Source organism: Triticum urartu, chromosome 3A (genome assembly GCF_056163025.1).
Source record: "Triticum urartu cultivar PI428250 chromosome 3A, HENAU_Tu73, whole genome shotgun sequence".
Classification (NCBI taxonomy): Eukaryota; Viridiplantae; Streptophyta; class Magnoliopsida; order Poales; family Poaceae; genus Triticum; species Triticum urartu.
Window position 1 is genome coordinate 493621270 of NC_141875.1, and position 24477 is coordinate 493645746.

At 43.5% G+C, this 24477-nt stretch overlaps 1 protein-coding gene across 1 annotated transcript in view; it reads right to left on the reverse strand.

Annotated features, from left to right (window-relative positions):
• Positions 1–622: 622 nt before the first annotated feature.
• LOC147980240 (uncharacterized) overlaps positions 623–24477 on the reverse strand; it is a 39910-nt gene continuing 16055 nt past the window's right edge. The window contains exon 4 of the mRNA XM_087515528.1: positions 623–853. Within this exon, the coding sequence (XP_087371654.1) occupies positions 623–853 (231 nt within the window). The remainder of the gene's footprint in view (positions 854–24477) is intronic.

The window sequence follows — 24477 nt, forward strand, 5'->3', positions numbered from 1 at the left end:
AGCAGGGTATGTAATGACCCATTCAGGTATAGCAAGATATGAATTGCTTGTATTGATCGTATGATAATTTGTAGGAGTGGCATCCGAGGTGGAAACCCTCAAGGCAGTGCTGGCCGAAGCCCAGAAGAGGGAGGCAGATGAACAGGCCGCTCGCGAAAAGCACGAGGCCAGGGTCGGTGAGGTCCAGCACGAGCTGCAGGACACCGTGAAGAAATGCGAGTCCTTGGAGCGTAAGAATGCGGACCAACAGTCTGAACTTGCCAAGGCCCGTCAAAGTGCACAAGAGGCCCGGGTCGAAGCCCAGGGTGCCCTCTAGGAAATCCAAGAGGCCAAGAAAATCGCGGTGGGTAAGGCTTTTATTATACAGAGCAAGTATGTGAAGAAGAGATATCTCTTGCTAACCTGGATTTGGAGTTCTCTAGGGGCATTTGCGGATCTACCACGTAGTAGTGTTTCTGACACTGTGGGATTCTTCCGAGCCGAAGAGGAGATCTCAACGGATAAGCTGTTCTGGTCGCAATACCTTGCGCCAGAACATCCGGTGCCCTTTAGTGACCAGCTAAAACAGCTGGTCGAGCTGCATAGGGTGGCCGAACTAGCCATGAAGGATTTAATAATCCAGCTATGGCCTACAGAAGCTATACTCGGCAGATACTTCGGACTCGTGAAGTGGCTGGTCAATGTCTGCCCTCGGCTTGACGCTATCAAGTGGTCGGTCTGCATAGAAGGTGCACGGATGGCCTTCTCCCGTGTCAAGATACAATGGGCAAAGATGGACGCTGTCAAGCTCACGACCGAAGGACCGCCCGCGGGCAAGGAGCACCGCACGCCCGAGCGGTATTTTGAAGATGTTCTGAAGGGATCCCACATTGTGGTGGAGCAATTGTTAAGGACATTATTTTTGAATGAATACATTCATGTTATCCCGTCTTGTATGATGAAAACAAGGCTGATATGTAATATAATGCTTTGCTGTTTATTATTTAAAATTTTACCTCACGTGTGGTCATTTTATCAAGTCTGTGAGTTGGCCAGTTGTCGGCTTCAACCCCCATGTAGGTAGTACGAGGGTGTTCGGGATGAATCTGAACACTCTTTATCCAAGAATTTGGTCCTTGAAGGAGGTGTTTAGCGCAACGAACTAGACAATCGGACTATGTGGCTTTATCACTCTCACTTAGCCATAGGAGTTTGAGAATAAAAATTTAGGCGCAGCCCCTAGTATCCAAACTAGTGTGCTGTAAACGACTGATCGGATAGGAACCGATTCATCGCATAATGCGGAAAAAATCGCTAAAGATTTGAAACCTCCGAAGAGCTGATCGGCTCATGCCGCATCATGACAGTCAGTTTTCAGCTTTCTCTACTGAGGTGCTCATTCGGATAAACCAGGACACAATCGCAAGAGTTCTCGCTTTACTACCCTAGCCAATATAATGGAACGTAAGGTAGTAAGCACAGGAGCCAAGCAACCCAACTATTGACCAAAGACATGATTCGGAGCCAATGCATATAATGCTAAATTTGGGGTGCCGAACTATACTGTAAAAAGTGTTCGGACTTTGTTGTCGTATTATGGGGTGCAATGAAGCCCCTGGCGGATTAAAGCGTACCAAAGTGTACGGGTGCAATTTTGATAAGATTATCAAAAGAGCAAGCTAGTGCCACAGAAGTTGGGCTGCAAACTGTTTCCATTATGGTTTGATTGATACATCGAAGCGTATTTGTACAAGTAGTGCAATAAGAAACAGGGCTATTTAATATGCCACAACCAAGGGAGAGCTGCGTGCGGGTCCTGAAAACAGGTAGAGTGATCATTAAAGACCACCTAGAAATTCCCTTATACGTCAGTGCTTTTTGCTGTCTTGGTGTATCTATCCTTTCGAAAGGACATGTGATCAGGCCGTCAGGAAGGGCCTGTAGAAAATAAACCTAAAAGGAGAAAAAAGAAAAGAAAAAGTGAAAGTATGTGTGCCCAGGGGAGGTCGAGCCGTATTATGGATCACAATCTAGTTATGCCTCCGCTATGCCCATGTTATTTTGAGTGCGCATTTATGTACGCGCCGCACGAACGCCGCCACTTAGTAGAGTCTGGGACGGAGGCCGAATTGCTAGTCGAGCTCTTGACGAGCTAGGCTGTCTTGCTGCGGAGTAGTGCAGACTCATTTGATAGTTTCCAGGAGCTCGGACACCGAATTAAGGTTCTGCGTGAAGAGGCCGCTCTGTACTTCTACTGCTAAAGCAGCGGTGTGCTCCTCGGTACGGAGGGAGTGTCCCATGTTTCCACTGACTATTATGACGCCGCATGGTCCGGGCATCTTGAGCTTGAGATAAGCATCGTGTGGCACCGCAATTAATCGAGCAAATGCAGTTCGTCCCAGCAGTGTGGGATAGCCACTGTGGAAAGGGACGATATCAAAGATCAACTCTTCACTTCGGAAGTTGTCCAGGGATCCGGAGACAACCTCTAGTGTGATTAAGCCCATACAGCGGGCCTCTACACCTGGTATGACTCCTTTAAAGGTAGTCTTTGTGGGCTTGATCCTTGAGGGATTAATACCCATTTTGCGCACTGTATCCTGATAGAGCAGGTTCACGCTGCTGCCACCATCCATGAGGACTCGCGTGAGATGGAATCTGTCAATGATTGGGTCAAGGACCAGTGCGGCTGTCCTGCCATGATAGATACTGGTCGGATGGTCCCTGCGATCGAAAGTGATCGGGCAGGAAGACCATGGGTTGAACTTCGGGGCAACTGGCTCCATCGCGTAGACGTCCCTGAGTGCGTGTTTGCGCTCCCTCTTGGGGATATTTGTAGTGTATATCATGTTTACTGTTTTAACTTGGGGGGGGGGGACTTCTTCTGTCCCCCTGTGTTCGGTGGACGGGACTCCTCGTCATCGTCCTCGCTTTGTGACCCCTTCTCCTTGTTCTCGGCATTTAATTTGCCGGCCTATTTAAATACCCAACAGTCCCTGTTGGTATGATTGGCTGGTTTGTCTGGGGTGCCATGGATCTGGCATGGACGATCGAGTATGCGGTCCAAGCTGGATGGGCCCAGATTGTTTCTTTTATATGGCTTCTTCCGCTAGCCGGACTTGGAGCCACTGAATCCGGCATTGACCGTCGTGTCGTCGGTATTGTCACTGTTGCTTCGACGCTTGTGCCTGTTGCGTCAGGGCTTGCCGTTGCTGTTTTTGGTCTCAGACGTGCGAGCCTCGCTTGCAGTATTTTTGCTATGGGCTAGCCAACTATCCTCGCCCGCGCAAAAACGGGTCATGAGTGTCGTGAGGGCTGCCATGGACTTCGGCTATTCTTGGCCGAGGTGACGGGCGAGCCATTCGTCGCGGATGCTATGCTTAAAGGCCGCTAGGGCTTCAGCATCCAGACAGTCGACGATCTGGTTCTTTTTAGTTAGGAACCTGGTCCAGAATTTCCTGGCTGACTCTCCGGCTGTTGAACTATGTGACTTAAGTCATCAGCATCTGGAGGTCGTACGTATGTACCTTGGTAGTTGTCGCGGAATGCGTCTTCCAAGTCTTCCCATATGCCAATAGAGTTTCCAGGTAGACTGTTTAACCAGAGCGGAGCTGGCCCTTTGAGTTTTAGTGGGAGGTATTTGATGGCGTGAAGGTCATCACCGTGGGCGATATGAATATGGAGAAGAAAATCTTCAATCCATACCGCGGGATCTTTTGTTCCATCGTATGATTCGATGTTCACGGGTTTAAACCCTTCAGGGAATTCATGCCCCATTACTTCATCGGTGAAGAAAAGAGGGTGTGTGGCGCCTCTATATCGAGCCATATCGCGACGTAGCTCAGATGGAGTCCGTCTGTGGCATTCGGACTGGGCGTGATTAGGCTTGTCACGTCTGAATAGATAGCCATCATCGCGTGCCGGGGCATGCCCCCGCGATCCATAGATCGATCTGGTATGTCCTGATCTACTATCTAGGTCCTGCCGAAGGTCATATGTATATGCCTGAGCTATTTTATCCCTTCCTTTATAGCGAGATAGTACGGGCTGGTGTTCAGCTTGGGTTGTTGCTTTGTCCCGACCACGTGGAGGTCGGTTAGCCGCATTGTGCGCTGATGGTACGGGCTCCAACGCCTCGTTATCGAATTGAGGTAGTAATTTGTGCTTCAGGTAACTTTTGGGTGGTCGCTTGAGGCCATATTCCTTGGCTGCCAGGACGTTAGTCCATCTATCATTGAGCAGATCTTGATCAGCTTGAAGTTGTTGCTGCTTCTTTTTCAGGCTCCTTGCAGTGGCTATTAGCCGGCGCTTAAAGCGCTCCTACTCGAGATGTTCCTCAGGAACGATAAAATCCCCGTTGCCGAGGCTCACCTCATCCTCGGATACTTGAAGATAATTACTGTCCTCCGAGTCTTTGTGCATGGCCTGTTCATCACGGCTGACTCGCCCATCTTCCCGTTCATCCTGTTCGGAAGTTGGCTCAACGGGGTCTTCATTGTCTCCGGCATCGTTTAGAGTATTGTTTTCTCCCGTGCCGGTATTGCCGTCTTTTTCACGGCGTGACTTAGAGTGGCGCCGTTGTCGTCGGTGCTTTGGTTGTATCTCAGGAGGTTTATCTTCCTCTGGGTCTTCTTTGTCATCGCCATTAACTTCTTTGGGTGTGTCCACCATGTATACGTCGTAGGAGGAGGTGGACGTCCAGTGCCCGGTAAATGGCGAGTTTTGGGCCTGCTCCTCTTTGGCATCGTCGTCCATACCATTGATGTCTCTAGAGTCGTAGTAGAGCATGTCGGGAAATCTTCGACAGTGGCTATTAAGTGGGAGGTGGGTGGGAAGCGAAATTCCCCGTCATCAGCCCCCAGTTCAAAACGTATATAATTCGGCTGTGAGTCCTCGCTAAAGAGAGGGTTTTTAATGAGTTTAGCACATCGCCTAAAGGTGAGTGCCGGAAGATGTCTACGGAACTGAATTCGACGATCGGCGCCTGGTAATGCTTGGCGGACGCGGATGCACATAGTTCGGAACCAATGGCCGGAGATGAATCCGAGGGCCCGGTGACGCAGACCCCGCTCGAGGTTGGGTCTGTGTGCGGCTCCAACGCCGCTGAGTCTGCGGCTTCCGTGGCGAGGTTAAGCTTCCCGTCTTCGGATGGCATAAGCTGCTCTAGATCTAGGGCCAGAGCGCTTACAGGTGCGATCTCCTGGGTATGGTGCGATGACAGATTTAGGTCATGTTCATCATGGTGGCAGGGAGCGGCTACCATGGGCTCAAATCCGTCGAAGATCAAGTCTCTGCGGATGTCGGCGATGTAGTTCAAGCTTCCAAACCTGACCTAACGGCCAGGGGTGTAGCTGTCGATCTGCTCTAGATGGCCAATAGAGTTGGCCCGCAGTGCAAAGCCGCCGAATACGAAGATCTGGCCAGGGAGAAAGACATCCCCCGGGCAACGTTGTTGTAGATGACGGATGGAGCCATCGAACCTTCTGATGACGGCACAGCGGAACTCTCAATGAAAGCACCAATGTCGGTGTCAAAACCAGCGGATCTCGGGTAGGGGGTCCCAAACTATGCATCTAAGGTTGATGGTAATAGGAGACAGGGGACACGATGTTTACCCAGGTTCGGGCCCTCTCTTTGGAGGTAATACCCTACTTCCTGCTTGATTGATCTTGATGAATATGAGTATTACAAGAGTTGATCTACCTCGAGATCATAATGGCTAAAACCCTAGAAGTCTAGCCTATGTGATTATGACTGTCCCTGCCTCTACGGACTAAACCCTCCGGTTTATATAGACATCGGAGGGGACTAGGGTTATACAAAGTCAGTTCCAGAGAAAGGAATCTTCATATCCGAACGCCAAACTTGCCATCCACACCAAGGAAAGGCCCATCCGGACACAGGTGAGAGTCTTTGGTCTTGTATCTTCATAGCCCATCAGTACGGCCCATGTCCAACAGGCTGGACGCCCGAGGACCCCTTAGTCCAGGACTCCCTCACCCCGGGTCTCTTTCTTAATATTTTTCCCTTTGCGATCTATTTTCCTTTGCTTTTATTTCCAGATCTATTAAACCAAAAATACCTTGCTGCAATTTATTTTATTCGAGGTCTATTTATCCCATCTATCATATTTTTATCACATTTGTTTGCCAACTTCTGGCACCGTTGCCCGAAAGGGATTGACAACCCCTTTAACACGTCAGGTTGCGATTATTTGTTATTTGTGTGCAGGTGTTGTTTATGTAGTGTTGCTTGGTTCTCCTACTTATTCAATAACATTGGTCTCATCACTGAGGGAAATACCTATCGCTGTTGTGCTACATCATCCCTTCCTCTTTGGGGAAATACCGACGTAGTTCTAGCAGACATCAGGATATTGATACGTCTCTGTTGTATCTATAATTTTTTATTGTTCCATGCCAATATTATACAACTTTCACATACTTTGGCAACATTTTATATGATTTATTTGGACTAACATATTGATCTAGTGCCAGTTCCTGTTTGTTGCATGTTTTTTGTTTCGCAGAAAATACATATCAAATGAAGTCCAAACGTGATAAAAATTTACAGATAATTATTTTGGAATATATGTGATCTTTGGGACTTGGAATCAATGCAAACGGGGGCCCACAGTGACCACAACCCACCAGGGCGCACCGGGCACCCCCTGGCGCGCCCAGGTGTCTTATGCCCTACTCGAAAGTCGGTTGGGGCCCTTCTTCTGCCACAAGAAAGATAATTATGGAAGAAAATCGTGTAAAAAATTAGCGCAATTGGAGTTACGGATCTCCAGGAATTTAAAAAACGGTGAAGGGCCAGATCTTGGGAACGCAAAACAGAAGAGAACAGATAGTGAGATCCAATCTCAGAGGGGCTTCCGCCCCTCCACCGCCATGGAGGCCATGGACCAGAGGGGGAACTCTCCTCCCATCTAGGGGGAGGCCAAGGAAGAAGAAGAAGAATAAGAATAAGAAGGGGGGGTCTCTCCCCCTCTCTCCTGGTGGCACCAGAGTGCCGCTGGGGGAAGGATTGTGACGACTATCTACATCAACAATCTTGCTACCGTCAACACCAACTTTATCCCCCTCTATGCAGCGGTGTAACACCTCTTCTCCCTATTGTAATCTCTAGTTAAACATGGTGCTCAAATCCATATATTATTTCCCAATGATCTATGGTTATCCTATGATGTTTGAGTAGATCTGTTTTGTCCTATGGGTTAACCGTGATCTTGCTTGGTATGATTGTATATTTTATTTATGGTGTTGTCCTACGGTGCCCTCCGTGTCGCGCAAACGTGGCGGCCCCCACTGTAGGATGTTGCAATGTGTTCATGGTTTGCTTATTGTTGGTGTTGCGGGGGTGACAGCAGCCTTGCTACTTCTTGAGCTTGCATTGGTTTTTCCCTCGAAGAGTAAAGGGTGATGCAGCAAAGTAGAGATAAGTATTTCCCTTAGTTAGAGAACCAAGGTATCAATCCAGTACGAGACAACGCACAAATCACCAATACTTGCACAAACAATCAAACAATTGCACCCAACACGATAAAGGGGTTGTCAATCCCTTCACGGTCACTTGCAAAAGTGAGATCTGGTAGAGATAGATAAAACTAAACAAAAGATAAAGTAAATAGTTTTTGGTTTTTCGGTTTATAGGTCGTAAAGTAAAATATTGCAAAATAGTATATCGGAAACTAGTATGATGGAAAATAGAAGATCAGAAACTAGTATGATGGAAAATAGACCCGGGGGCCATAGGTTTCGCTAGAGGCTTCTCTCAAGATAGCAAATAACACGGTGGGTGAACAAATTACTTTGGAGCAATTGATAGAAAAGCATAAAGTTATGACGATACCTAAGGCAATGATTATGAAATATAGGCATCACGTCCGTGTCAAGTAGACTGACTCCTGCCTGCATCTACTACTATTACTCCACACATCGACCGACTCTTGCATGCATCTAGAGTATTAAGTTCAAGAAGAACAGAGTAACGCTTTAAGTAAGATGACATGATGTAGAGGAATAAACTCAAGCAATACGATGTAAACCCCATCTTTTTATCTTCGATGGCAACAATACAATACGTGCCTCGCTACCCCTACTGTCAATGGGTGAGGACACCGCAGGATTGAACCCAAAGCTAAGCACTTCTCCGATTGCAAGAAAAACCAATGTAGTTTGCCAAACTAAACCGATAGTTCGAAGAGAATTACAAAGATATCAAATCATGCATAAAAGAATTTAGAGGAGATTCAAATAATATTCATATATAATCTGATCATAAATCCACAAATCATCGGATCTCGACAAACACACTGCAGAACAAGATTACATCAGATAGATCTCCAAGAACATCGAGGAGAACATGGTATTGAGAATCAAAGAGAGAGAAGAAGCCATCTAGCTACTAGCTATGGACCCGCAGGTCTGAGGTAAACTACTCACGCTTCATCAGAAGGGCAATAGAGTTGATGTAGATGCCCTCCATAAGCCAATCCCCTACCAGCAAGATGCCGAAAAAGGCCCCAAGATGGGATCTCACGGGAACAGAAGGTTGCAGCGGTGGAAAAGTGTTTTCGTGGATGCCTCTGGTGGTTTGGGAATATATGTGAATATATATGAGGCAGAATTAGGCCAGGGGGTCACCAAGGGGCCCACAAGGCAGGGGGCGCGCCCTACCCCCTGGGCGTGCCCTCCCCCTTGTGGCCACCTCGTGGCTCTTCTGACTTGGTCTTCAAGTCTCCGGGGTGTCTTCTGGTCCAAGAAAAAACATCATGAAGGTTTTATGTCGTTTGGACTCCGTTTGGTATTCCTTCTCCGCGAAGCTAAAAAACAAGGAAAATACAGAAATTGGCACTAGGCTCTAGGTTATAAGTTAGTCCCAAAATAATATAAAATAGCATATTAATGCATATAAAGCATCCAAAATAGATAATATAATAGCATGGAACAATAAAAAATTATAGATACATTGGAGACGTATCAAGCCTAAACGCGGATAAGTGGGTTATGGCGTATGGGAGTAAAGAGGACTTGATACTTAATGATATGGTTGTGTTTCACGACCTTAATGATCTTTAGTAGTTGTGGATGCTTGCTAAGGGTCCAATCATAAGTGCATATGATCCAAGTAGAGAAAGTATGTTAGCTCATGCCTCTCCCTCATGTAATATTGCAAGAATGATTACCGGTACTTGTTATTGATTACCTAGGGACAAATGACTTTCTTGTTGACAAAAGCTATCCACTTTTATTACCTTGCAATTTGTTCATGGTTTTATTCTTGCAAAGTACTCATAGTTTTATTCTTGCAAAATAGTTTCATACTTGTTTTAGGTAAGCAAACTTCAAGTGTGCGCATAGTTGTATCGGTGGTCGATAGAACTTGAGGGAATATTTGTTCTGCCTTTAGCTCCTCATTGGGTTTGACACTCTTATTTATCGAAAAAGGCTACAAACGATCCCCTATACTTGTCGGTTATCAACCTGCTCTGGATATTGATGTTTAAGACATCAAAATAATCCAAATCTACAGGTATGTCTTCAATTGTTCTATGAATATTCGAGGTTTTGTAACCCGTCCTGGCTTTTGACTTTAAGTCGCCAGTATGTTTCAGCTTGAATGGCCTTGATTTCTAGTATTTTCCGTAATTGTATAAGACTATATTATGTTTGGGTTGTTACCCGCCCTGGCTTTTGAAGTTAAGTCGTTAGGGCATATATTTTGTTAGGGCATATGTTGTTTAAAGTTTGTGCGGGAATATGAGTACTGGTATGGCCCATATGAGTGATTACATCAGGAAGGTCATAAAGTTTAAATTGGTGGCTCAAAATTCAAAGTTTAACAAGCACGAAGGCATGACATGGCAGACCATTGTTTTCAACTATCCTATTACAAGGCATTGCTTTGAGCCCGCAAAAGTTCTAAACTTCAAATGTTTTTGGAGTTGCACACCTTAAGCCGGCTCGATAGCCGCCGGGGTCAACCTGGCAATCCGACCCATGGGCGGCCGCGCCCATGGGCACCCGACCCGAATGGGTAGGGTATGGGTCGCCATCTTCACCCATGGGTAAGCCCAATGGGTAACCCGATTAGTCATGGGTATGGTATGGGTGCGAATTCGTGCCCGTGGGTAACCCATGGGTCGCCCAATTAATATTAATAAGTATATACATGTTTATTTTACATGACTTGTGAACATTTTTGGTGAGATTTTTTAGGAAAGCACGCACCCATGTTGCTTTGTTAGTGCTATAGACAGACAAAAGCATGAAATAACAGAAATCTTATCTCAGTAGAGCTACACGTTTGGCTTGTTGGGCCTCCAAAGCCAGCCCATGTGCTGCTCTGCATGCACATAGCAAGCAAAATACGCAACTTGTCGGCTGGATTAGTACCACCTCGCCTAGCGAGCGTAGAGGAAGTGGGGCGCTGCCTATTAATAACCCACAAGTATAGGGGATCGCAACAGTTTTCGAGGGTAGAGTATTCAACCCAAATTTATTGATTCCACACAAGGGGAGCCAAAGAATATTCTCAAGTATTAGCAGATGAGTTGTGAATTCAACCACACCTGGAAAATTAATATCTGCAACAAGGTATTTAGTAGCAAAGTAATATGATAGTAGTGGTAACGGTAGCAAAGGTAACGATAGCAAAACTAATATTTTTGGGTTTTATAGTGATTGTAACAGTAGCAGCGGAAAAGTAAATAAGCGAAGAACAATATAGGAAAAGCTCGTAGGCATTGGATCAGTGATGGAGAATTATGCCGGATGCGATCGATCATGTAACAGTCATAACCTAGGGTGACACAGAACTAGCTCCAGTTCATCAATGTAATGTAGGCATGTATTCCGAATATAGTCATACGTAGTTATGGAAAAGAACTTGCATGACATCTTTTGTCCTACCCTCCTGTGGCAGCGGGGTCCTATTGGAAACTAAGGGATATTAAGGCCTCCTTTTTATAGAGTACCGGACCAAAGCATTAACACATAGTGAATACATGAACTCCTCAAACTACGGTCATCACTGGTAAGTATCCCGATTATTGTCACTTCGGGGTTAACGGATCATAACACATAATAGGTGACTATAGACTTGCAAGATCGGATCAAGAATTCTCATATATTGATGAAAACATAATAGGTTCAGATCTGAAATCATGGCACTCGGGCCCTAGGGACAAGCATTAAGCATAGCAAAGTCATAGCAACATCAATCTCAGAACATAGTGGATATTAGGGATCAAACCCTAACAAAACTAACTCAATTACATGATAAATCTCATCCAACCCATCACCGTCCAGCAAGCCTACGATGGAATTACTCACGCACGGCGGTGAGAATCATGAAATTGGTGATGGAGGGAGGTTGATGATGACGATGGCGACGGATCTCCGGATCCCCGAATGGACTCCATATCAGCCCTCCCGGGAGAGTTTAGGGCTTGGCAGCGGCTTTGTATCGTAAAACATGATGAATCCTTCTCTTTGATATTTTTCTCCCCCAAAGTGAATATATGGAGTCAAGGTTGACGTCGGTGGAGCATCAGGGGGCCCACGAGGCAGGGGGCATGCCCAGGGGGGTAGGGCGTGCCCCCACCCTCGTGGACAGGGTGTGGGCCCCCTGACGTGGATCTTTCTTCCAGTATTTTTTATATATTCCAAAATAATTCTCCATTGATTTTCAGGTCATTCTGAGAACTTTTATTTCTGCACAAAAATAACACCATGGCAATTCTGCTGAAAACAACGTCAGTCTGGGTTAGTTCCATTCAAATCATGCAAGTTAGAGTCCAAAACAAGGGCAAAAGTGTTTGGAAAATTAGATACGACGGAGACGTATCAACTCCCCCAAGCTTAAACCTTTGCTTGTCCTCAAGCAATTCAGTTGATAAACTGAAGGTGATAAAGAAAAACTTTTACAAACTCTGTTTGCTCTTGTTGTTGTAAATATGTAAAGCCAGCATTCAAGTTTTCAGCAAAGATTATGAACTAACCATATTCACAATAACACTTAGGTCTCATGTTTACTCATATCAATGGCATAATCAACTATCGAGCAATAATAATAAATCTTGGATGACAACACTTTCTCAAAACAATCATAATATGATATGAGAAGATGGTATCTCGCTAGCCCTTTCCGAGACCGCAAAACATAAATGCAGAGCACCTTTAAAGATCAAGGACTGACTAGTGTAGGATCGAAAGTATGTCTAGAGGGGGGTGATTAGACTACTTGACCAAATAAAAACTTATCATTTTCCCAATTTTAGTTCTTGGCAGATTTTAGCAACTTTGGACAAGTCAAGCAATCTTAACACAATTCAAGCAAGCATGCAAAGAGTATATGAGCAGCGGAAAGTAAAGCATGCAACTTGCAAGAATGTAAAGGGAAGGGTTTAGAGGATTCAAACGCAATAGGAGATACGGATGTTTTTGTCGTGGTTCCGATCGGTGGTGCTATCGTACACCCACGTTGATGGAGACTTAAACCCATGAAGGGTAATGGCTACGTGAGTCCACGGAGGGCTCCACCCACGAAGGGTCCACGAAGAAGCAACCTTGTCTATCCCACCATGGCCATCACCCACGAAGGACTTGCGTCACTAGCAGTAGATCTTCGCGAAGTAGGCGATCTCCTTGCCCTTACAAACTCCTTGGTTCAACTCCACAATCTTGTCGGAGGCTCCCAAGTGACACCTAGCCAATCTAGGAGACACCACTCTCCAAGAAGTAATAAATGGTGTGTTGATGATGAACTCCTTTCTCTTGTGCTTCAAATGATAGTCTCCCCAACACTCAACTCTCTCTCACGGGATATGGATTTGGTGGAAAGAGGATTTGAGTGGAAAGCAACTTGGGGAAGGCTAGAGATCAAGATTGATATGGTAAGAATGGAATATCTTGGCCTCAACACAAGTGTAGGTGGTTCTCTCTCAGAAAAAGGTAAGTTGGAAGTGTAGGTTTGTTCTGATGGCTCTCTCCGCGAATGAAGAGGTGGTGGAGGGGTATATATAGCCTCCACACAAAATCTAGCCGTTACACACAACTTGCCAATCTCGGTGGGACCGAATTGATAAACTCGGTCGGACCGATTCAGCAAAGCTAGTGACCGTTAGGGTTTTCGGTGGGACCGACATGCAACTCGGTAGGACCGATATGGTTAGGGTTAGGGCATAACTAATCTTGGTGAGACCGATTACACAAACTCGGTGAGACTGATTTTGGTAATAAGCTAACCAGAGAGTTGGTCAGGTAAACTCGGTGGGACCGATTCGCTCATTTCGGTGAGACCGAAATGTTACAAAAGGGAAATAGAGAGTTTACATTGCAATCTCGGTGGGACCTATCGCTCATCTCGGTGGGACCGAAATGTTACGAAGGGAAACAGAGAGATTAAAATCCCATCTCGGTGAGACCGAGATCCCTATCAGTGAGACCGATTTGCCTAGGGTTTGTGGCAGTGGCTATGACATTTGAACTCGGTTGTTTCGGATAGAAATAATCGGTGGGGCCGAGTTTGACTTTTGGTTTAGGTCATATGTGGATGTGAGAAAGTAGTTGAGGGCTTTGGAGCATATCACTAAGCATTTTGAGCAAGAGCCTCATCAAGCAACACTTGATCCCTCCTTGATAGTATTGGCTTTTCCTATAGACTCGATGTGATCTTGGATGACTAAAATAGAAAATGTAGAGTCTTGAGCTTGGAGCTTGAGCCAATCCTTTGTCCTTAGCATTTTGAGGGGTCCACTTTTCTCATCCATGCCATGCCAAACATTGAGCTTTCCTAAGATATTAATCTTGAAATGGCATTAGCTCAATGAGCTATATGTTGTTAGGAATTACCAAAACCACCTAGGGATAGTTGCACTTTCAATCTCCCCCTTTTTGGTAATTGATGACAACATATAGATCAAAGCTTCAACAAATGATAATAAGAATGAAAAACATTGTCGCTTTGAGAAGTATGTGAAAAGCAAGAGCTCCCCCTAAATTTGTGCATAGTTTAAGATTTGATTTGGACTGCAAATGCACAACGAGTTAGGATCATGGGTTACTCTTCCACGTCACATACATCTTGGTGGAGCGCTCAAAATGATAATAATTAAATACATGCACTCATCACCAAGCAAAGTGAATGATTTTATGGGGATATAAAAGAATAATGTCATCCAACAAGCATTAAGGTAGCATATGATCAAACACATGATCATCCAAGTATCACACACAAGCATAAAGTATCTCAAACAAGCAAAAAAACAAAGTTCAACCACCAAACAAAAAGAGAGAATAAAAAGCAACACTCTCTCTCGAAGCCTATGATCTATACATTTTCTCCCCCTTTGGCAACAAGTTACCAAAAAGTTCATAAAAAATGCATAGTGCTAGATCGACTCTCAGGCTTGGTCTTCAGGTGGTGGTGTAGATAAAACTCCGAGGACGAAGGCATCAGTTGATGTAGATGGAGCTCGTGGAGTGGGTGCTGGAGCTTGTGGCACTGAAGCTGTAGCTGGTGCAGATGAAGTTGCTCTGGTGTCTGTAACAGGCACTGCAGCAGATCTCTGTCCTTTGGGCACTCTAGCAAAAGCATCAGTGGTAGACTTGCCCTTCTTCTCCTGTACTTCATCCTGAAGCTGCTCAACGACTGACTGGATCTCAGTGATCTTCACATCTAAATCATAGAACTTCTGTTCCACGATCCTCTCCAAGCTCTCCTGGTTTTGAGTCAGGGTGGCCAATCCCTTCTCAATCCTCAGAGTGGAGGCAATCAAGTAGCCAAGCTGATCTTGCTTTCTCTTCAGAAGGTACTGAGATGCCTCATCAGTGGTTGGCATCTTTGCAGCCTTTTCAGCCCTTGCCTTCTCCCTCTTTGCTTGTGCTTGCACAGAAGATGGTTCATTTTCATCCATCACCACGGTGTTGTCCTCAAAGTCTGGGTAGATGGGCATGTGTTCCTTGTCCAAGAGATATGTGCCAGTGCCCATCTTGGAGTTGATTAGCTCCTGGATCTGTGGGGCATACCCACAACTTCTCTTCTGATCTGCAGCTGTTCTATTTATGGTTTCCACAATTAGGCTCATAACTTTGAACTTTTGAGGCACATCAAATATGTGGAGCAGGTTAATTGCACGGCCTCTGATCATCTTGTGATCACCTGACTTTGGCAAGAGAGTGTGCCTGAGGATCCAGTTGATTGTTGGCAAGCCTGACAGAAGGTAATGTACTAATCCAAACTTGTGTGTCTCAAGAGTAGCATCTGGGATCTCTTTATATATATGTGCCATGGTTATGTGATCCTTCTTCTTCTTGGCATAGACATCCAGGTCATCTTAATTCTCCTCAAGAGCATTGATCCATTTTGCCCATTCTGCAACTGTTGACTGGTACCTAGTACCTTCAGACATCCAGACAATCCTGCCATGTGGGTAGAAATGAGTTGTGGAGTAGAACTGCATAATAAGCTCATCATTCCACTTTGTGAGCTTCTGAGCCACAAACTCATCAACTCCACACGCCTTGAAGCTGTCATATACACCAGGGAAGTGATCCTCATTTTCCTCAATGAATTTCCAATCAACCCATCTCATGTCACACACTATGGGCTTCTTGTCAAGTAAAATAGTCTCATAGAAGTCATGTTGTTCCTTTGTATGGAACCTATAGTCCACAGCAGTCCTTCTCCTGGTGGCATATGGATCATACTCTCTCCATAGCCTCAATCCTGAATCCTTCCTGATTTTCATATTCTCTGCAACTGGATGAGCATCGTTGTGATCAGGAATTTTGGGCTTCAACTTCCTCAGAACAATAGAATCATCTTCTTCTTTAGCAGCTTGAGGCACTGGGGCCTTGTTCTTCTCCTCAGCAGGGATGTTCCTGGTGCTCCTCTTGGGTTTTGGCTTTGGAGCTGGAGCAGCAGTCTTAGGAGCAGTTTTGGGCTTAGATGGAGCAGCCCCTGCCCTTATAGCATCTCCCATAAGCTTTTGAGCTCTGGGTCCTGGTTCTACATCCTCTTCCTCTTCTTCAGAATCTCTCATTATTGAAGATCTGCCAAGCACTCTGGCAGTGGTCTTCTTGACCCTTTCTTTCCTTTTCTTGCCTTCTCCAACTGCCTCTTCTGATGGCTTGGAGGTTTCAGCAGTGGATGCTCTAGCCTTTGACATAGGCACTCTCTTGGCAGGAACCTTTTGCTTCATTCCTGGCTTGGTGGTAGCAGCTGTGCCATATTCCTTTTTCAGAACTTTCTTCTTTGAGGTGGCCTCTTCCGCAACAGCCACATAGTCCTCATCCTCAGAATCTGAGGTTCTCTTCTTCCTGGTCCTGGTGGCTGCCTTAGGCAAGTTGCTGGGTGTACTCCTGCTTCCCTCATCAAAGCTGCTAGAGGGACTAGTGCCCTCACTCATGTTGACTTGCTCCTCAGACTTGTTCTGGCTGTCACTCTGATCTGACATGATGCAAACACTGACAGCAGACCCTGTGAATAGATTATAGATGAGGTAGATTGGATGAGCATCACAAAGTACAGAGGATTTTGCAAAAGAATGAGTTAAAAACTTAGTTTTAGATTTCCATAGAAAGCATTTCGGATCTACCGATTTGAAAACTCGGTGATACCGAAGCAGCTTTTGGATCCTAAACTAGTGAACTCGGTGAGACCGAGTCACAGTTCAGTGGTGATACGTCTCCAACGTATCTATAATTTTTGATTGCTCCATGCTATATTATCTACTATTTTAGGCAATATTGGGCTTTATTATCCACTTGTATATTACTTTTGGGACTAACCTATTAACCGGAGGCCCAGCCCAGATTTGTTGTTTTATGCCTATTTCAGTGTTTTGAAGAAAAGGAATATCAGACGGAGTCAAAACAGAACGAAATCAATTGGAGAAGTTATTTTTGGAAGGAAACACACCTGATGGACTTGGACCCCACGTCAAGGAAGGAACGAGGTGCTCACAAGGGTGCCCCCTCCCCTAGGGCGCGCCCCCCTGTCTTGTGGGGCCCTCGTGGCTCCCCCGACGTACCTCCTGCACCCATATATACCTACGTGACCTAAAACTTCCAGAACGCAAGATAAATCGGGAGTTCCGCCGCCAGAAGCCTCCGTAGCCACCAAAAGTCAATCAGGACCCTGTTCCGGCACCCTGCCGGAGGGGGGAACCCTCACCGGTGGCCATCTTCATCATCCCGGTGCTCTCCATGACGAGGAGGGAGTAGTTCTCCCTCGGGCTGAGGGTATGTACTAGTAGCTATGTGTTTGATCTCTCTCTCTCGTGTTCTTGAGATGATACGATCCTGATGTATCGCGAGCTTTGCTATTCTATTTGGATCCTATGATGTTTCTTCCCCCCTCTACTCTCTTGTAATGAATCGAGTTTCCCCTTTGAAGTAATCTTATCGGATTGAGTCTTTAAAGACTTGAGAACACTTGATGAATGTCTTGCCATGGATATCTGTGGTGACAATGGGATACCGCGTGCCACTTGATGTATGTTAAGGTGACCAACTTGCGGGTTCATGAACCTATGCATAAGGGTTGGCACACGTTTTTGTCGTGATTCTCCGATAGATCTTTGGGGCACTCTTTGAGGTCCTTTGTGTTGGTTGAATAGATGAATCTGAGATTGTGTGATGCATATCGTATAATCATACCCGCGGATACTTGAGGTGACATTGGAGTATCTAGGTGACATTAGGGTTTTGGTTGATTTGTATCTTAAGGTGTTATTCTAGTACGAACTCTAGGGTTGTTTGTGACACTTATAGGAATAGCCCGACGGATTGATTGGAAAGAATAACTTTGAGGTGGTTTCGTACCCTACCATAATCTCTTCGTTTGTTCTCCGCTATTAGTGACTTTGGAGTGACTCTTTGTTGCATGTTGAGGGATAGTTATGTGATCCAATTATGTTAGTATTGTTGAGGGAACTTACACTAGCGAAAGTATGAACCTAGGCCTTATTTCCACGCATTGCAATACCGTTTACGCTCACTTTTATCATTAGTTACCTTGCTGTTTTTATAATTTCAGATTACAAATACTATTATCTACTATCCATACACCACTTGTATCACCATCTCTTCGCCGAACTAGTGCACCCATACAATTTACCATTGTATTGGGTGTGTTGGGGACACAAGAGACTCTTTGTTATTTGGTTGCAGGGTTGCTTGAGAGAGACCGTCTTCATCCTACGCCTCCTACGGATTGATAAACCTTAGGTCATCCACTTGAGGGAAATTTGTTACTGTCCTACAAACCTCTGCACTTGGAGGCCCAACAACGTTTACAAGAAGAAGGTTGTGTAGTAGACATCAAGCTCTTTTCTGGCGCCGTTGCCGGGGAGGTGAGTGCTTGAAGGTATATCTTTAGATCTTGCAATCGAGTCTTTTAGTTTCTTGTTTTATCACTAGTTTAGTTTATAAAAGAAAACTACAAAAAAATGGAATTGAGTTTGTCTCATACGCTTCACCTTTTTAATATCTTTCGTGAGTATGACGGAAAGGATAATTGTGCTCAAGTGCTAGAAGAAGAAATCTATAAAATGTTTGGCACTAAATATTTGAATGATGAGCATGATTGGAATGTTGTTAGTATGAATTCCTTGAATATTCATGATGCTAATGATATGCAAAGCCACAAGCTTGGGGAAGCTATGTTTGATGAAGATGATATTTTTTGTCCCCTAAGTTTTGATGAGCAAATTTATTATGATGAAAGCATGCCTCCTATCTATGATGATTATTGTGATGACACGTATGCTTTAAAGAATAATAATAACAATGAAGCTTGTCATCTTGATCTTAATTTTCAATCACATGATAGTTATTTTGTTGAGTTTGCTCCCACTATTATTCATGAGAAGAATTTCGCTTATGTGGAGAGTAGTAAATTTTCTATGCTTGTAGATCATGAAAAGAATGCTTTAGGTGCTGTTTATATTGTTGAATTCATTCATGATGCTACTGAAAATTATTATGAGGGAGGAACATATGCTTGTAGGAATTGCAATAATATCAAGTTTCCTCTCTATGTGCTTAAAGTTTTGAAGTTATGCTTGTTTTTCCCTCCTATGCTAGTTGATTATTGTTCCCACAAGTTGTTTGCTCAAAAAATTCCTATGCATAGGAAGTGGGTTAGACTTAAATGTGCTAGTCATATTCTTCATGATGCTCTCTCTATGTTTCAATTCTTATCCTTTATGTGAGCATCATTGAAACCATCATGCCTAGCTAGGGGCATTAAACGATAGCGCTTGTTGGGAGGCAACCCAATTTTATTTTAGCTGCTTGCTTTTTGTTCCTGTTTAGTAATAAATAATTCATCTAGCCTCTGTTTATATGTGGTTGTATGCTTTAAAATTAGTGTTTGTGCCAAGTAGAACCTTTGGGAAGACTTGGGAGAAGTCTTGTTGATCTTGCTGTAAAAAACAGAAACTTTAGCGCTCACGAGAACTGCTGCCATTTTTATTTGGAGAGTGATATTTAGTTAATTCTTTTGGAAGATTATTAATAGATAAATTCCTCAGGTCCAGAAATTTATTTGATAATTTTATGAGCTCCAGAAGTATACGTTTGATCCAGATTACTACAGACTGTTCTGTTTTTGACAGATTTTGTTTTTCGTGTGTTGTTCGCTTATTTTGATGAATCTATGGCTAGTAAAAGAGTTTATAAACCATAGAGAAGTTATAATACAGTAGGTTTAACACCAATATAAATAAATAATGAGTTCATTATAGTACCTTGAAGTGGTGATTTATTTTCTTATACTAACGGAGCTCACGAGTTTTCTACTTTAAGTTTTGTGTTGTGAAGTTTTCAAGTTTTGGGTAAAGATTTGATGGATTATGGAACAAGGAGTGGCAAAAGCCTAAGCGTGGGGATGCCCATGGCACCCCCAAGATAATCTAAAGACACCTAAAAGCCAAAGCTTGGGGAGGGCATCCCCTCTTTCGTATTCGTTCATCGGTAACTTTACTTGGAGCTATATTTTTATTCACCACATGATATGTGTTTTGCTTGGAGCATCTATTTATTTTCTTAGGATTTGCTTGATTTTATTTAGAACAATGTTTTGCATCTTTTATTTCAATAAAAGTGGCATTAATAGTCTTTACTATGCCTATGTTACAAGTACACATGTTGCTGTTTGAAAACAGAAAGTTTACCTCTGTTGCAATAATTCCCTAGAAAAGTCAGAATGTGATAAAATGTTGAAATCTTTTGAATATGAAGCTCTGATAAATTTACTACAGTGGGAATTTTCTTTCATAATTTTTGGAGCTAGGGAAGTATGGATGTTGCTGCATTCTTTACAGACTATCCTGTTTAGGCAGATTGCTGTTATGTTTGCATTGTTTGCATATGTTTGCTTCTTTAATGATTCTATTTGAGGATAGGACTATTAAATATGCAGAGGGATTCGAACCCTCGGTACAAAAAATTGTACAACGGATTAGCAATCCCCCGCTTTAGTCCACTCAGCCATCTCTCCACGTTCCAAAGCGAAAGGTCAAAAATCTCGTAAAACAAAAAGGATATTCAATTAATATAATATCAACTCATTAGAGAAAATTGAGGGCATTCTTAGGTTAATGAATATGTTTCATTCATATATAATGCGTACACCCTGTGTATGCATTTAGTATGCAATGTTGAATAATAATTTTAGTGATTTGCTACAGTAGAGTATGATAAGGTTTTCGCAATGGTTTATACTAACTTATCTCACGAGTCCTTGTTGAGTTTTGTGTGGATGAAACTTTTGAGATTTAGGGAGACCGTGATATGAGAGGAATTAAGGAGACACAAAAGCTCAAGCTTGGGGATGCCCAAGGCACCCCAAGATAATATTTCAAGAAGTCTCAAGCATCTAAGCTTGGGGATGCCCCGGTTGGCATCCCACCATTCTTCTTCAACAACTATCGGTTAGTATCGGTTGATCCTAAGTTTTTGCTTCTTCACATGATGTTTTATATTCTTAGAATGTCATTTTATTTTGCCTTTCTTGCTGTTTGAATAAAATACCAAGATCTGAAATTATTGAATGTTAGAGAGTCTTCACATAGTTGCATAATTATTCGACTACTCATTGATCTTCACTTATATCTTTCGGAGTAGTTTGTCATTTGCTCTAGTGCTTCACTTATATCTTTTAGAGCATGGCGGTAGCTTTATTTTGAAGAAATAGATGAACTCTCATGCTTCACTTATATTATTTTGAGAGTCTTAAACAGCATGGTAATTTGCTTAAAATCCTAATATGCTAGGTATTCAAGAATAATAAAATTCTCTTATGAGTGTGTTGAATACTATGAGAAGTTTGATACTTGATAATTGTTTTGAGATATGGAGATGGTGATCTTAGAGTCATGCTAGTTGAGTAGTTGCGAATTTGAGAAATACTTGTGTTGAAGTTTGTGATTCCCGTAGCATGCACATATGGTGAACCGTTATGTGATGAAGTCGGAGCATGATTTATTTATTGATTGTCTTCCTTATGAGTGGCGGTCGGGGACGAGCGATGGTCTTTTCCTACCAATCTATCCCCCTAGGAGCATGCGCGTAGTACTTTGTTTCGATAACTAATAGATTTTTGCAATAAGTATGTGAATTCTTTATGACTAATGTTGAGTCCATGGATTATACGCACTCTCTCCCTTCCACCATTGCTAGCCTCTCTAGTACCGCGCAACTTTCGCCGGTACCATAAACCCACCATATACCTTCCTCAAAACAGCCACCATACCTACCTATTATGGCATTTCCATAGCCATTCCGAGATATATTGCCATGCAACTTTCCACTGTTCCGTTATTATGACACACTCCATCATTGTCATATTGCTTTGCATGATCATGTAGTCGACATCGTATTTGTGGCAAAGCCACCATTCATAATTCTTTCATACATGTCACTCATGCATCATCGCACATCCCGGTAGACCGCCGGAGGCATTCATATAGAGTCATCTTTGTTCTAGTATCGAGTTGTATCATTGAGTTGTAAATAAATAGAAGTGTGATGATCATCATTCAATAGAGCATTGTCCGCAAAAAAGAGAAAGGCCAAATAAAAAAAGAAGAAAGGCCAAATAAAAAAGGCCAAATAAAGAAAGGCCAAATAAATAAAAAAATAAAAAAAATAAAAAGGGGCAATGCTACTATCCTTTTTTTCACACTTGTGCTTCAAAGTAGCACCATGATATAGCGAGTCTCATATATTGTGCTTCAAAGTAGCACCATGTTCTTCATATAGAGAGTCTCATATGTTGTCACTTTCATATACTAGTGGGAATTTTACATTATAGAACTTGGCTTGTATATTCCAATGATGGGCTTCCTCAAAAATGCCCTAGGTCTTCATGAGCAAGCGAGTTGGATGCGCACCCACTAGTTTCTTTTGTTGAGCTTTCATACATTTATAGCTCTAGTGCATCCGTTGCATGGCAATCCCTACTCACTCACATTGATATCTATTGATGGGCATCTCCATAGCCCGTTGATACGCCTAGTCGATGTGAGACTATCTTCTCCCTTTTTGTCTTCTCCACAACCACCATTCTATTCCACCTATAGTGCTATATCCATGGCTCACGCTCATGTATTGCGTGAAGATTGAAAAAGTTTGAGAACATCAAAAGTATGAAACAATTGCTTGGCTTGTCATCGGGGTTGTGCATGATTTAAATATTTTGTGTGGTGAATATGGAGCATAGCCAGACTAAAAGATTTTGTAGGGATAACTTTTTTTGGCAATGTTATTTTGAGAAGACATAATTGCTTTATTAGTATGCTTGAAGTATTATTATTTTTATGTCAATATTAAACTTTTGTCTTGAATCTTATGGATCTAAATATTCATGCCACAATTAATAAGAATTACATTGAATTTATTCCAACTAGCATTCCACATCAAAAATCATCTTTTTTATCATTTACCTACTCAAGGACGAGCATGAATTAAGCTTGGGGATGCTTGATACATCTCCAACGTATCTATAATTTTTGATTGCTCCATGCTATATTATCTACTATTTTAGGCAATATTGGGCTTTATTATCCACTTTTATATTACTTTTGGGACTAACCTATTAACCGGAGGCCCAGCCCAGATTTGCTATTTTATGCCTATTTCAGTGTTTTGAAGAAAAGGAATATCAGATGGAGTCGAAACGGAACGAAATCAACTGGAGAAGTTATTTTTGGAAGGAAACACACCTGATGGACTTGGAGCCCACGTCAAGGAAGGAATGAGGTGCTCACGAGGGTGGGGGCGCCCCCCTAGGGCGCGCCCCCTGTCTCGTGGGGCCCTCGTGGCTCCCCTGACGTACCTCCTGCACCCATATATACCTACGTGACCTAAAACTTCCAGAACGCAAGATAGATCGGGAGTTCCGCCGCCAGAAGCCTCCGTAGCCACCAAAAGTCAATCGGGACCCTGTTCCGACACCCTGCCGGAGGGGGGAACCCTCACCGGTGGCCATCTTCATCATCCCAGTGCTCTCCATGACGAGGAGGGAGTAGTTCTCCCTCGAGGCTGAGGGTATGTACCAGTAGCTATGTGTTTGATCTCTCTCTCTCTCTCGTGTTCTTGAGATGATACGATCTTGATGTATCGCGAGCTTTGCTATTATATTTGGATCCTATGATGTTTCTTCCCCCCTCTACTCTCTTGTAATGAATCGAGTTTCCCCTTTGAAGTAATCTTATCGGATTGAGTCTTTAAATACTTGAGAACACTTGATGTATGCCTTGCCGTGGATATCTGTGGTGACAATGGGATATCGCATGCCACTTGATGTATGTTAAGGTGACCAACTTGCGGGTTCATGAACCTATGCATAAGGGTTGGCACACGTTTTTGTCGTGATTCTCCGATAGATCTTTGGGGCACTCTTTGAGGTCCTTTGTGTTGGTTGAATAGATGAATCTGAGATTGTGTGATGCATATCGTATAATCATACCCGCGGATACTTGAGGTGACATTGGAGTATCTAGGTGACATTAGGGTTTTGGTTAATTTGTATCTTAAGGTGTTATTCTAGTACGAACTCTAGGGTTGTTTGTGACACTTATAGGAATAGCCCGACGGATTGATTGGAAAGAATAACTTTGAGGTGGTTTCGTACCCTACCATAATCTCTTCGTTTGTTCTCCGCTATTAGTGACTTTGGAGTGACTCTTTGTTGCATGTTGAGGGATAGTTATGTGATCCAATTATGTTAGTATTGTTGAGGGAACTTACACTAGCGAAAGTATGAACCTAGGCCTTATTTCCACGCATTGCAATACCGTTTACGCTCACTTTTATCATTAGTTACCTTGCTGTTTTTATAATTTCAGATTACAAATACTATTATCTACTATCCATACACCACTTGTATCACCATCTCTTCGCCGAACTAGTGCACCCATACAATTTACCATTGTATTGGGTGTGTTGGGGACACAAGAGACTCTTTGTTATTTGGTTG